Source organism: Silene latifolia, chromosome 9 (genome assembly GCF_048544455.1).
Source record: "Silene latifolia isolate original U9 population chromosome 9, ASM4854445v1, whole genome shotgun sequence".
Lineage (NCBI taxonomy): Eukaryota > Viridiplantae > Streptophyta > Magnoliopsida > Caryophyllales > Caryophyllaceae > Silene > Silene latifolia.
Genome location: NC_133534.1, coordinates 83,870,417 through 83,885,332, shown reverse-complemented (window position 1 = coordinate 83,885,332; position 14,916 = coordinate 83,870,417). Strand labels below are relative to the sequence as shown.

General features: G+C 36.3%; 1 protein-coding gene across 1 annotated transcript; it reads left to right on the top strand.

The window, feature by feature from the left end:
- Positions 1–304: 304 nt before the first annotated feature.
- Positions 305–12,443, top strand: LOC141599951 (uncharacterized). Its single transcript, XM_074420098.1, has 8 exons — positions 305–790; positions 4,626–5,090; positions 6,699–6,873; positions 7,569–7,866; positions 8,392–8,464; positions 8,542–8,632; positions 9,634–9,713; positions 11,922–12,443. The coding sequence occupies exons 1-8, from the start codon at positions 719–721 to the stop codon at positions 12,168–12,170; spliced, it is 1,503 nt and encodes a 500-aa protein (XP_074276199.1). The 5' UTR covers positions 305–718; the 3' UTR covers positions 12,171–12,443.
- Positions 12,444–14,916: the final 2,473 nt, after the last annotated feature.

Below are 14,916 nucleotides of genomic sequence, written 5' to 3'. Positions count from 1 at the left end.
GTTAATTTCTGAAGCGGTTTTTTTGAAATTTTAATTTTAAGCTCGAAAATGAGTAAAAAGGAAGGTATATGGGGTTTTAATTACTCAAGGGTAAAAAAAAAAAATATTTAGGGACGAGATGAGTAAAACTAGGGGCGATCTTTAGCAAACCCGCCTCCTCCCAACAATTTGCAAGAAGACACTTTTATTTAAGACTATTTTCCAGTAATCGTGTTTTTTGTGAAGTTGTATATTTGTATTAATTGTATGAGAATAGAATTGATGATGACATAATACAACACTAATAATAATAATAATAATAATTAATAATAATAAAAAAAAAAAAAAAAAAAAAGACCCACCCAAGTCCAAATGGAGGGGCAGTAGTAGTTGGTAGAAGGGAGAAAGAGTGAGTGGCACAATTTTGGCGGTAGGCCTAATTCTCTTACTAAAACTCTCACTATCAAACTCGTACCATTACTCACCACCATCACCATTACCATTACCATTATCACCCTGCTTTTCTGGTGCATTTAATACCCTTGTTTATCTTTCTCCCTTATTTCAAAACTTCTTCGTTCCCACTTCCTTTATTATTAATTAATTAATTAATTATATTCCTTTTTGGAATCATACATATATCAGTAGCTAGTAGATAGTAGATTATTGAATCATTAATCAGTGACCACATTTGGCCTTGGTTGTTTCTTGCGTCTGAGTTTTATTCGTTTTGTTATTAATGGAGATTGAAGAGAAGTCCATAGCAATTCAACTTAATATCCCTCCTATTCCTATTCCTCCCCATCAAAAGGTACTTTACTCTTTCATCTCTCACTTCTTTTCTTCTTTATTTTTAGACGCCTATGGATTTATTTGTTTTACAAGTACAATTTTAGTTGCTCACACCCATATCCGGTGGACAATAGGTCCCAAGTCTCGAATCCAATCCCTTTTTACTATTTTTAGACAAACAAATAATTATTTATTTCCTTTTTAGCTTATTTTTTCTCTATTACAGAGTATAAATTTTATATTTTTATTGTTATAGATCATGTGATTGGAAGTAAATCTTATAAGCTTGCTTAGGTAAGTAAGTAAGTAAGTAGGAGTACCTACCAAAATCGTGTTTTGTTATCAAGTGAACAACTCACTTTCTTGTTTGTCTCAGCAAATAGCAATTCAAGTAGGTATGCAATGACAAGTCAAATTTTGATTCATTCAAATTCTCAGCCCTTTTGTTCACGTCTACTCCAACACATGCCCACTTTATTTTTTTTTATACTCCGTAAATTATAAATGTGAACAAGGGTTGGCCTTCTTTTACCAGGAATTCAGGTTCCTATATTCTCATTGAGTTAAAATATAGCTCTGTTGGACACCACTTTAAGTCTTCAAAGAGGCCCCGTGGTCTGCCCTCGCCACTAGTGGATTTAAAACATGACGGAATTCAAAAAAAGAGCAAATTACTAGTAGTAATCAAGGGTTAGCCGGTTAGTAAGGGTAATATTTCTTCTAAGTATCATGCTCTCATTAGGACAAATTTCTCCAAATACTTGGATTACTAGTAGTAATCTAGGGTGTCTTAAAAAGGATAAATTTAAATGATAAAGTAAAGTTTGGACGTTATCATGAGAAAACCTAAAAAGAAAAGTGTGAGCGAAACCGCTTAACGACCTAAGAAAAAGAAAGTGTGAACTGAGGGAGTATTATCTTGGTCATCTATTTTAGCTAATAAAAGCTCAAATTTGTAACCCGTATGCGTCATTATCCGGCAAAAAAATTTCATCCAAATCCAGGAAAGTGAGTATTTTATCTACCAAAATCTCTGATATTTGTATTTTAGTTAACTCACTTGAGAAATGTCAGAAATCAGCACCCACATGAAGTTAATTATTAGTAAAATAATAGAAAGAAAATAAGGGACATAAAAAGGGTACAATATTGGAAAAGTAAGAGAAAAAGATAATACTGGTGTAACAATGGAGCTCATTTTCTCTCCATTTCCTCAAAAGAAATGGAGAGGTAAGTACCTATTAATGGCCCGGATCGCATATTGACAACATCTAACGGTTCTAAATTTACGCATAAAAATAAAGGAAAATGAGAGTGAAAGAGGAAATTATTATTTAAGGAGATTGTGAGTGGAAATGAAGAGAAATGAAATGGAGAGGATCCATTTCCGTAACAATGTCCCAATACTTTTGGTTCTCATCCATAAAGCACAGATAAGCACTCTTAAGGGTGCTGAGATGTTTATCTAACTAAAATGGCTTTAAAATAATGCTTTTTCTAACGTGTGCCCTACGAGTAAATAAAGAAACAATCAAAGGATATAACATGAGATTTGTAAGTATCAACTCACTTTTTTCCATATTAAATGAAATGTTCCTCTAATTGTTTCTTTATTTAGACTCAAAGGTAGAGGTGGCAATCGGTTCACTCGGGTCCGTTATGGGTCGGGTCAAGGCGGGTCTGGTCATTTCGGGTTTGGGTTATGTCGGGTCAATGACGGGTTCGGGTCGGTTCGGTTCATGTCGGGTCATCTTCGGGTCGGGTCATCAATGGGTGGCAAGTTGGGTCGGGTCATTAGCGGGTCAGGTTATCAGCATATATTTTATCTTATATACTTAGTTTTAGATAGTTATTTTATGTTTAAATAATGGGTAGGTGTATTAATTATAGTTTTAAGTGAAAATAATTAAGATGAATGTTAATTTGGTGTTATTTAAACCATTATTAAGCTACTTCAATATCGGGTATCTATCGGGTTGAGAAAATATCGGGTCACGGGTCAGGTCGGTTCAGGTCGGGTTTGGGTTGGAAAAAATAAGGCTGCTATCGGTTATCGGGTCGGGTCGGGTCAGTTCGGTTTCGGGTCACCCAATTTTCGGGTTGTGTCGGGTCGGGTTCCTCGGGTCGGGTCAGCTTTTGCCAGCTCTACTCAAAGGGCACACAGCTCTACTCAAAGGGCACACGTTAGAAATACCGAAAAAATAATAGTGGTGTCAACTACGAATGAATTATTAATTGCAATATTTGATTCCTATATGGCAAGCAAAAGAATGGTTCAAGAATAATCTCGTCTTTTTTAATGTAAAAAAAAAAATGCTTGTATTATGCTCTGCGACGCTATACGGGACTGTTGGAACAACTGGTAATCCCTAGCTTTAGAGTTCTTTTCATATGAAAAAGTCTCTTGTTGCCTTAATTGAGGTTATTCATTAATTCTGTATACATAGGTTGGGATTCGGTTATTGTTGGCAGAATCATCTGACTATTGATTTGATGATCAAGCTTCTGCTATCTGTTTATTAGAAATAAATAGTATCGAATTTCTGGTTTTCGATATTTATTATGTTCTGTTGTATACATGTTCCATTTATTGGTGCTAGATGCAATGGTACATGCATCTAATACCTTTCATTCTCCTTATTCCATATACGTGAGGCTTTTCAATAATGCTCATGTTAGATATTGCAGGAAACTACCTCTAAGAATTTCTTTTCAAAAACCAGTATATACTTTCCATGCTGGACTATGGCTGATATTTTAGTGTTACTAAAGCCAGAGCAATTACCACAATAGTCTTCGATAACTTTGAGATAAAGATGGGTTGCCTTAACATTTATGGAGTAGTTTCAGGGGCGGACGCAGAAATTTCTTATAAGGGGGCACCCAACAAAAATTTTCAATACATTATCTTTCAGTATTTTTTTAAAAAAATATATTTTCATTTTTTTCGCTTAAACTAATGTTGTATAAGGTAAAAAAAATATAAAAAGAATTTATTCGGGATGTGTTTTTCTAATATGATTGATAATATTTTATTTTAAATTTAAAATAAACGTATTTTATAGTTAATGTAAAATAAGATCTCTTATTAAAAGATATAGTACATTCTAGTGCTAATATAAGCAATAAATATGGGTGATTCAATGGTTAAGAAGATTGTGTATTAACTTTGAGGTCCAAGGCTCGATTCCTAGAGACAGAGAATCGATCTTGGGACCTCAGATATAATGGCAACAAACCTTTACCAACTGAGCAACATAGAATTGCTGCATATATCTGATCCTATTACAAGTTTATTTCTAAACTTCCATGGTGGGCACGTGCCCACCCGCCCCCCCTAGATCCGCCCCTGTAGTTTCACTCCTTGAAAAACTTATTTGGTGACTGGCGTTTCTAGTTTCAAAAGGTTTGTTTTGCATTATGTTATGTGGTGAAGTTGTCTACTTGGAAGTTGGAACTGTCATTTATAAACTAGTGTTTCATATATGGTTCTTAATCACCATATCCTTTCGTACTTTGATTTAACTTGAACTTACAGGCGGTGTTTTGAGGCACTGAATTGTTTTTTTCCTTTTCTTTTAGGAATGCGTCATTTGTTTTAGTCTCTGTATGAGATAGTAGGACCACCAGAGTGCCAAAGTAGTCCCTCCTGTGTTATTAACACTACTGCATACCTGGCCTTCTTAGGGTTCTAAATTGAGACCTCTTGTTAAGTTAAATCGACCATTTAGCTGATCTAAGTGTTCAGCAATTAACTAGGGTAATGCTATTGTAGTTGGTGATGCTCTGAATACTGATTGTCTGATTCACTATTTTATGTTGTACTCGCATCACTAAAAATTATTGTATTTCAGGTTGAAAGTACTTGCACGGAAAATGAAGAGACCAGACATGTGAGCCACTGGCGAAAACAAAATCTGTCTCTTGACATTCCGTCAAGAAAAATTGACGTGGCTCGAGATTCTGTTAAGGCCAAAATATCTACTACACCAAAGAGGGTCAACTTTGCTTTGACACCAACAATGTCCGATGCAAAACTATATGAATCCCCTGGTCCGTCATCAGCAAGAGGGCGTTCGCCTTTCAGAAATCTTCTTCCAAAATTTGGCTTCCTTTATCGAAGTTCTTCAGATGTTGAGAAAGCTGCCACTGAACTTCCATGCACAACTCCTCGAGAGAAGAATTCTATACCAAGATCAACATCCCTGACTAAGATATTCACTCCTAGGATAAGGAGAACGTCATCTCTTCCGGTCACCCCGAATGAGATTCCTGAATCCACTCGTTGTGAAAGCACTGGCGGTTCACTATCTTCTTGTGTAAGTTTTCGTAATGGTTTACGTCTCAAACTAGTTTGTTCGGGAATTATTCTTCTTTATTTTCCTATGGAGTTGTTTGTTTTTCTTCGTGTGGGCTCGCAATAGGTAAAAGGTAGTATAAGCACTTTTTATGGGTTAAACATGAACAGCTCATCTGTAGTGTAACAAAGGGGGAAGGCTATGTACATCCGATCCCCCTTTGTTATACTGCATATATTAAATTATATCCAACGTTAGCACCTCACCATTCTGGTTTATATCCTCATATAAGCATGAAATGTGAGCCGATGTCCTTGACCTTATCAGCTTCTGTTCTGTGAAAAATAACACACTCTATGGCATCTTGGCGCTTTAATAATTAATGCAATCGCATATTGCTTCATCTTCCATTTTTATACAAGTCCACTTCATAAATGTAGTTGCATAATTTAAGTGCAGCACAAAATAGAAATCTCATTGTTTTTTTTTTGTCTAAACCATCCGGTAATCCGAACCACATTGGGCCGACTAATCCGGATTTCGGGGCGTGTCCAAGGATTACGGTATTTAAACCCCTCCCAATCGCAGTTGTGGGGGATCGATCCGCAGACCTCCCTACCAAGCGCAGCCCCATGCTACCACTACGCCAACCAACGATTAGTATAGAAATCTCATTGTAATAGTAATCATCAACATCATCAACGATTGATCTTTTAATAATTTAAACTTTTTAGAACCAGCTCATTAACAAAAGTGATTATCTGTAGTTGCTGCTCAAATCAGTATTCTTGTAAACCCAAGTACAAGACACCTGATAGAAGAACAACATATGAAAATACTCGCTTAATTTTAAGAGTAAATTAAAAATAACTCCCATTTAAAATTCAATGTTTTAAAATTACTCCCTTACATGTTTTTTTCCTAAGGGTGTGTTTGGATAGCAAAAGTGGAGGGAAAGGGAGGGGAGAGAGAAGGAGGGAAGAGAATGGGATGGAAGGGAAGGGGAGGGAGAATGGAGGAGGTCATTTTCCCTCCAAATCTTGTCTTTGTTGGAGAGGAAATAATTTGGCTTGGAGGGGGGAAGTGGAAGGATTCATTTTCCCTCCCCTCAAAATCCCTCCACCTCCATTTTGTTAACCAAACAAAGGATTTATCATCCCTTCCTTTCCCTCCCCTCTCTTTCCCTCGAAATCCTCCTATCCAAACAGACCCTAAAATTACTCCCTTAAGATGCACTCTTATCAAAAATTGCTTCAAAAGTCCAATTTCAGTGACTTATTCCGTATGTTTTTTATCTTATTTTTCATTGTTATACCTTTCAAAGTATAAATTGGCTAATACACAAACGGAATAAGTTCATAAACATACGTAATGAGACACCTAAATTGGAGTTTTGAAGCAATTTTTGATAAAATTGCATTTTAAGGGAGTAATTTTAGGAAAAAATTATACAAGGGAGTATTTTTAAAAAAACAGGATTTTAAAAGGGAGTTATTTTTAATTTTTTTAATGCTAAAAACACAGACTATTCTGATCTCCGTTACTTTGTTACTGTGGCACACTGGCACCTTAAAAATATTTGTATTCAATGGTACAATTCAAGAACAGCAGTTATGTTTTATTTTGTAGGGCAAGGAAGCTCAATTGCTGGAAGCCAGATTACACATTTCTCGTTCATTGTCAGATCCGCTCAATAAAGTGAGACACTTAAGGAGAATGGATTCTTATATTCGTGTAATACCGTCACCTCGAGTCAAGAATCTAAATCTGCCGAGTCCAAGTTCAGTTGAGCCTGTGAATAATGGTAAGTTACCCTCCCATGGAAATATTGGTACTTATGCACCGAACTATTTTAATGTAAATATTAGATATCAAACTATTTTTTATCAATAATTTGTGCAGGTCTTTATTTGCTGTTCTAAATATTAGGGAAACAATATACACAAATTCTCATTATAGACGGCTCATATCCGTCTATAGCTATAGACGGGCCAAATATCCACCCACTTTAAGCAAAACGGGCCAAATGTCACCACCTTAACGCCAAATGTCACCAGTATGGTGACATTTGGCGTTAAGGTGGTGACATTTGGCCCGTTTTGCTTAAAGTGGGTGGATATTTGGCCTGTCTATAGCTATAGACAGATTTCCCCCGTCTATAATGAGACGCTTTGAACAATATATTATCAAACACTTTTAGTAAATTTTATCATTAATTATCTTAACTAAACATGATACTAATATTGGGTGAGGGTGGGTATAGAATTACAAGGGCTTGAAATGGAGTTAGAATATATTAGGTATCTAACTCCATTCCAAAATGCTCGAAATTGGAATGGCAGATCTATTCCAAAAGAATCTATTATGAAGCATGGAAATTTTATATTATATGTATGCACCCTTGCAAATCGTTCGAATATTTGTCTCTAAAGGCAGATATAGTCTTCTATGTTCCATTTTTATTGGTGGTCTGTTTGCGGTTGCTTCTTGTTTTTATAGAAAATAAGGAAACTGGTGGTGAAGATATACCTGAAGAGGAAGCTGTGTGTAGAATATGTTTAGTTGAATTAGGAGAAGGTGGAGAAACGCTCAAGTTGGAATGCAGTTGCAAAGGTGAACTTGCTCTAGCACACGAAGAATGTGCTTTGAAATGGTTTAGTATCAAAGGGAACAAGACATGCGATGTCTGTAAACAGGAGGTTCAAAATCTACCTGTCACTCTTTTGCGCATCCAGAGTATTCGTGCGGCAAACGTTGGAACAGGTAGAACCGAAAGGATTAATCTAAGTGACTACAGGTCAGTATTCCCAATTCTGTTCCCTTATTATGTTGTGCATATTGTTTTCCTTATATGTTGCCATTATGGAAGTAACCCTCGGTAGGACACCTATTCCAAAAAATAAACAAAAAACTATGGTACATCCGTATGTCGTTACATTTTCATTTTTATGGAGTCTATGCCTTTATTTTATTTCTAATGTGGCCCATTACACTCTTTATGCTTCTCATATTTTAAATTGGCACTCCGATGCAATTTTCTGTACGGATCATCCAGAGACGTCGTATGTGTTTTCGCTACAAGGGCAAGGTTGCATACTTTAGAATGCATGGATGTCTTGATATCATATCCTATTCCCTCACGGCCTTACCCTTGTAATAGGCGGGTCTCAATGTTTATATGCTATTCCATTTTGCTCAGAAAGCATGGATGTCTTGATTTTATTTTGGAATCCAAGTCATGGGGGGTAGTCCCTGTGAGTCTCCTGTGTCCTGTGTCCTGTCACTTGACATGGCTTGCTTATGCCTCAATCGAAATTTGCAGGGCTTGGCAGGAAGTACCAGTCCTAGTTATTGTCAGTATGCTAGCCTACTTCTGTTTCTTGGAGCAGCTTCTGGTAAGTTCAAAGTTTCACATGTAGATGAATGAAGTTTGCTAAGAACTTTTGAATTCTTACTGTTTGTGCCTCTTTAGGTTGCTAAAATGTCAACAGGCGCAATTGCTCTTTCTCTTCCATTTTCTTGTGTGCTGGGTTTACTCTCGTCGATGACCTCATCAACTATGGGTGAGTAAATGTACTCAGCAATCTTAAATTCTCCCATTGGATTATTATAAATTGCTCACTATTAAATATTGGGTGTTGATACGTATTTTACTCATTATAGTACGCCTTTGACCATTTTATCCCTCTCATTTTCCCCATCTAATTTCCCTCTCATTTGTTTTCCTCTAACTTTCCATCTTCTCTCATATACTCTCCCAGACACCACCACGTCAACCACCGATATACGCCACCGCCCTAATCCACCGTCGATACCGTCACTGTCGTACACCTCCGGGCCCATTGCCATTAGAAAATACAGGTTTATGCGTGGGTAAGAAAGCGGTCGAATTGGTTTCCGGCAGGATGGACTGGAAGTATGGTGAGTGGCTGGTGGACGGCAGGGGGTCAGTATGTTGCGACGAGGGTGAGTTTGTTGGAGGAGGTGAGAGATGGAGGGTGAATGAGGGGGTTTGATGGTGGTTGTGCGCAATTGGGGATGAAGCAGGCTGGTATGAATGGCGACGTGGCATGGCGGTTGGCCGGCAGGGATATGGCGGTGTATGGTGGTGGTTGAATGTGGTGGTCGGACAATGGGTTGGAATTTAAGTATTATACTACGTGATTAACTTTTGTGGTTTTTTTTTCTTTTTTTATTGGATGTAGTACATTAGATTTCACTTTAGGGGTATCAAATGGAAAAAAAGTAGGTAAAATGTACTCAAATGAGTAAAAAACGTATTGCGAACATAAACTACATAAATATTTTATCAATCATCCAAATAATTGCGTCTTGGTGGTTTCCACCATCAATGGATCCAAGTTGAGTTGATTGGTTAGCATTTTATGTGATCATGTGTGGCCATATGAAATTTACCTTAAAGCCATTGATAGGCCAAGTTTAGGTAGCTTTTTAATTCACATTTTGCTCCAAACAAATGCAAGATGTCTTGCTATTTAAGTATTTATACAAGCCTCTGACCACTCTCTTTGCAAAGCTAATTATTCGCTATTGTGAGTTTCAGTGACAAAGCAATTTGTCTGGATTTATGCGGCCATGCAGTTTATTCTGGTTGTCATCTTTGGACATGTTTTCTACTCGGTGGTAAGAAACTTTCTTGCGAAGAAATATTACACTGACTACCTAGAATGATAATTTCACTTTTGAGTCTTGATCTGATATTGTGGTTGTCTCGACATTGAACTGATCTTGGCCATCGCCTATGGATGTGGCTGTTACCACCCCAAAGTACGGTCACTGTAAGTCTGTAAGTTCATGAAGCTGTTTCACGGCCAGTCTCCCATTTGTTTACAAAAATGTAGGTTCTAATGCTTAAAGCACATGAGTCTGAACGATATGTTGGATATGCAACTGAACGGATGGGAAATTAGTGAAATCTCATAGGGAATTAGTTCCAACCCGGCACAACAACATTACCCATGCCTCAATAGTTCCCGCAAATTGCGCGGGGGGCTAAAGTCGTATGCCTCAAATTACAATTTATAATCACTTAAATCCTTAGCACTAAACAATTAGTAAAGCGGAAATAAGGGTCGAACCACAAGGAATTGGATTAATCGTAAATGAAATTAAAGTGTAGAGAAGAGCGAGGTTAGCAGAACGAGTATTATACATAAACCTACACTAAAACACAAAAACAATTAATGTCATTTCCCCGGCAACGGCGCCAAAATTTGACAGGGTAAAGTCGTATGCGTCAAATTACAATTTATAATCACTTAAATCCTTAGTACTAAACAAATAGTAAAGCAGAAATAAGGGTCGAACCACAAGCAATTCGATTAATCGTAAATGAAATTAAAGTGTAGAGAAGAGCGATTATTAAGAATCGTAGTAACTGTCTGAAAGAGGGGGGTTTAAGTTTGATTTGTTGACTAAAAATGAAACGAAATTAAGCAATAAGGTTATAAGTAATCAAATATGGAGAAATATCTTGACCCAAACTAGTATCCACTTTCAAATAAAGACTCGATCATTGACTACAATCAATTACCAACCTTCAGCAATCTATTATGATATCTAATAAAGTTCAATTTTATCAAATATCAATTTCTCATCTAATTTTAGTGAAGAAAGTCAAATTAGTTGCCTTTAATCACCCTTTATATTACTAACCCAAATTACGCAATTCAAGTTAAGTAATTAGAAGCATTCATTCAATTGAGAAAAAGCAATAGAAATAATTAATACCAACAACGCTGTCGATATTCAAATCACAAGTTAAATCCTTTTTATGAGTAAATTACGACAAACTGAGTACGATAATTTAATCACAATTGCTACCGTGATAAGATTAAAATCGCAAACTAAGCATTTAATCTAATCTAGCATATGAATTAATATAAACCCTAATTAGTTGTACACCTAATTAAGATGAATATCAAAACGAATATTAGAGCAAGGAATTAAACAATACTCAAGATAAAGCAAAGGATTAATAATCTCACAAGAAATTACCGGAGTTTCAACTTGTTTGAATCAAGAAGGAGAGAATTAGCCTTGCATAATAGTTATTGCTAAACATAATTAGGTTTTCTAAGAAAATTGCATAAGTCTCCTTCCAACTAAAAATTAAACTTAATACCCTCTAAATAAAGTCAACTCATAAAAAGTTAAAGCGAGTCTCGGGACAAACCGAGTAAAATAAAACAATAAAAACGAGTATGCAATGGTGCTGAATCACACGACCGGGTCGAATGTAAGTCGCGCAATGGCGCGTGTGTCGCACGTGTGTCATGCATGTGTCATGAATCTTGCTTTTGCCGTCTACCCCTTTGTCATATGCGCTCCTTATTAGTGCGACATATGACCAATATTTGCGCACACATCTCAAGGCATCTTCACAGGTCGTCAGGCCCACCTATCCTCGGACTTGGACTCCGTCTCAAACATGCCAAACCGACCCAAAAGCTAATCAAGACTCACTAACAAATAACCTGCAATTAAGCTCCATAACATCACTTTCAACCGTAAAAAACATGCTAGATATCCTCAATTAACTACGACTAAATGAGCCGTATCAGGGGTAGGATGTATGTAGCCTCGAGAACTCCATTGAATGACCTCTACTTCACAAGCGAAAGAAGTGCAGCCACTTTAGTGAGCCATTTTGATTTACTACATCATAATCCGGAACCAAAAGAGTAATGAGTCTTTGGCTCCATTGGAAATATGGTTAAAATTTCCTTCTTTGAAATTTTGAATGATGGTGTCGCCTATATGTTTTCGTTTATGAAACATGACACTTTTTCTTACAAGATTCATCATTATGGTACCTTGATGGTTTTGCAGGTGCATTTGCAAGCCATTATATCGATTCTCCTAGCAACTTTTAGTGGATATGGTATTGCCATGAGTGTTAGTTCTATTGTCGTAGAGTTCCTTCGGTGGAGAAGAAGAATCACACAATCACGTGCTCGGCGAAGTTCCGAAGCTACAACAGTGTCAAGCAACCAGCAACAACCAAATTCTGAAATGGCAAGTTTCTCGAATCATCATCAAATTGACATGGAAAATCCCGAAACATTTAGTGGTAGTTGAATCATAATATGCAAGGGTGATGTTCATAAAAATATATCTAGGCTTGTGGTTGATTACCTCAAAAAAAGAAAAGAAAAAAAAAGGGTCTTGTTATTTCCGCGTGTTAACATTGGCTTCCACGGAAATCTTTGAACTCCATCTCGGGTGCGGGTTATTGCAAGCATTACTGCTACCCTATATTTCTTTATTGTGCTTATACTTGTGGCAATGTCGTCGCTTAGATAGTTTGTGATCTTCTTCGAATGAAAGTTCAAGTGTGTATTTTTTGTTGTAGTTTTGTATTACAATGATTACAAGTATATAAATTATACAAATGAAGGCACTAAAATAGAAATGAAAACAATATAAGACGGTTTATTACATTCAATCGAATAGGGTTGAACACACTTTCCTTAGAGTATTTCGACCCTATAGCCTTTGGGTTACACGAAATCTCTGTAGGATAAGACGATTCCTTTGTCTAAGGCAAGAACAAAGAACAAAAAAACAATAAGAGAGTTTTGTTTTACTTTGTACATCAAAAAAATACGATATGCAATATGTGTACGTCTAATTCCTCACACACTATATATATGCATGTGGAATTCACATATTAAATAAAACAATCAGTGGATAAGTATGTTGGTTTGTTACCAACCAATATGTTGGTTAGTTACTGATAGGCTGGTATTTCTACTATCTATTTAGCATATTTTAAGTACAATAAAGCGACATTGAGATGCGGTTTTACATGATTTACGTCACTATTGCCGTTTTTCGAGTGTCAGGGTAATAATGGAGTTTTGAGCAATGATCGGAAGCAAAGGCATGTCTTGAAGTTTACCATATTACAAAACATTTACAAGCAAGAAAGAAGAGTAACTAAGACATGAAGAAGTGAAAGGATGAAGCAATTGAAGATTTGAAGCTTCGCTTGCATAAGGATCGACTTCAAATGAGTATATCTTGAATTATAGAGCTCGTATCGATGCAAGGCCAAGTGGAGGTGAAAGCTTATATTCTTAGCTTTCCAACGACAAATCACACGTCTCATTTGGCCAAGTAACAAGAGAGGTATGGCCTTTTGAAAAATGCAGTCCAGGGGCAAGGGCACACCGTGCGCCTTTTCTGGGTATTACACGTTTTGATTACGGGCTTCCATCCAATTAAGCCCATCATTTCCTCTTTAACCTAGGAATATATATAGATGAATATCATTAGGGACTCATCATCTTATGCTTTATTTTGTTAATCAAGTTGTATTTGGAGAATTATCATCTAATTTGGGTTTTAGATCTATTATGGAGAACTAATATCCTTTCTTAATCCAATCCTAAAGGTGTAATCTTTTGGTTGTAAGACACTCTAATCTTTCACTAATTATTATTATTATTGTTAATCCTTTGTGTTTATTGTTAGAATTTTGGAAATCTTGTTAATTTGAGTAATTAAGTGTGATTTTCTTGTTGCTTAATTTAATCAAGTTCCTTAATTTATTTTTGTTTGAATTGTTAAGTGTGTTCCCTTGAAATTCTATCTTAGCACCACCTTGTGTTTAAATTAGTGAGTATGATTTCCTCCTAACTTGATCTACAAGAAAGGGATTAACTTGTGATTAGGCATTAATCGTGTTCCATTGTGTCTAATTATCCCTATTGAATCTCTCATGCTTTATCTTCATATTAATTTGACCAATGTATGTGTTCCTACTTGGTAGGATTGATAAGTTGGGTTAGTTGATTAAGTGTGATTTCCTTGTCATTTAACCATTATTAAGGAGGTTTAGAGGATTTATCGTTACAATAGGGTAATAATAATTAATTGGGGATTGATTGTGTCAAGGATCAACCATTAGTGGTTTACCAAAGGGATTGGGTTAAGTTTTCCTCTCATATTTGATAATCATCTTAAATTGCTTACTTGTTTGTTACTCTTATTTGGAATCCAAATTGGTACTTGAAAACCAAACCAAACCACCTCCCCCCCCCCCTATTCACGTGTTTGTTGTTGATTTGTCACAATTGTTCTAATTGCTCCTTTGATTACACATTTGCAAAGCCCCCTTCTCTTGGGTTCGATCCCATTACTTGTTACTTACTTGTCTTATATTTAGTCTTGATTAGTACGTATTGTGGTATATAAATTGTTAATTTGACCGCCTTAAATAGCGACGTTTTAGGTGTGTCAAATTTTGGCGCCGTTGGCGGGGAAGGTAACGGTTTTGCTAGTGTTTTTAATTGTGTTTTTAGAGTAGTTGTGTGTTTTTGTGTGCTTTGTAGTGTAGCTAGTTTTTGTAAATATTAGGATTAGTTTAACTAGTTTCTATTGCTCTCTTGTTTGATTTAATGGCTTTTCTTGATTTTCCACAATTTAAGGATGAACCATTTTACAAGTATTTTGATAGGTTGGGTGAGTATGTCTCTAGATGTCGATACCCTTATCGAACTTGGGAGCTTTGCCATGTGGTGGTTAATGGTTTGAATGATGAAACGGTGTTACATGTTTATCATTTAAGTGAGGGGAAGTTTAGAGATATGTTTAGCTATGAAGAGAAGTGGAATTTTTTTCATTACTTGGCTAATCATTTAAATGAAACTAATCATTTGGAGTTTCAAAACTCTTAACAGCCCCCTCCTAAAACTTCATCCTCTTTAGAAGACATGATGAAAATACTTGCCACAAATCAAGTGGCTTTGCAAGCCAATACCAAGGAGTTTCAAACCGCCGTTCTTTAACAAAATCGGCTCACCGACTCTAGGATTTGTAA

What these genes read in the sequence shown, in the direction of transcription:
- LOC141599951 (XM_074420098.1), top strand. Translation starts at nt 719, where the DNA reads ATGGAGATTGAAGAGAAGTCCATAGCAATTCAACTTAATATCCCTCCT. An exon ending in CTATTCCTCCCCATCAAAAG is followed by an intron (nt 791 to 4,625) that starts GTACTTTACTCT and finishes ATTGTATTTCAG; the next exon opens with GTTGAAAGTACTTGCACGGA. An exon ending in GACATGTTTTCTACTCGGTG is followed by an intron (nt 9,714 to 11,921) that starts GTAAGAAACTTT and finishes ATGGTTTTGCAG; the next exon opens with GTGCATTTGCAAGCCATTAT.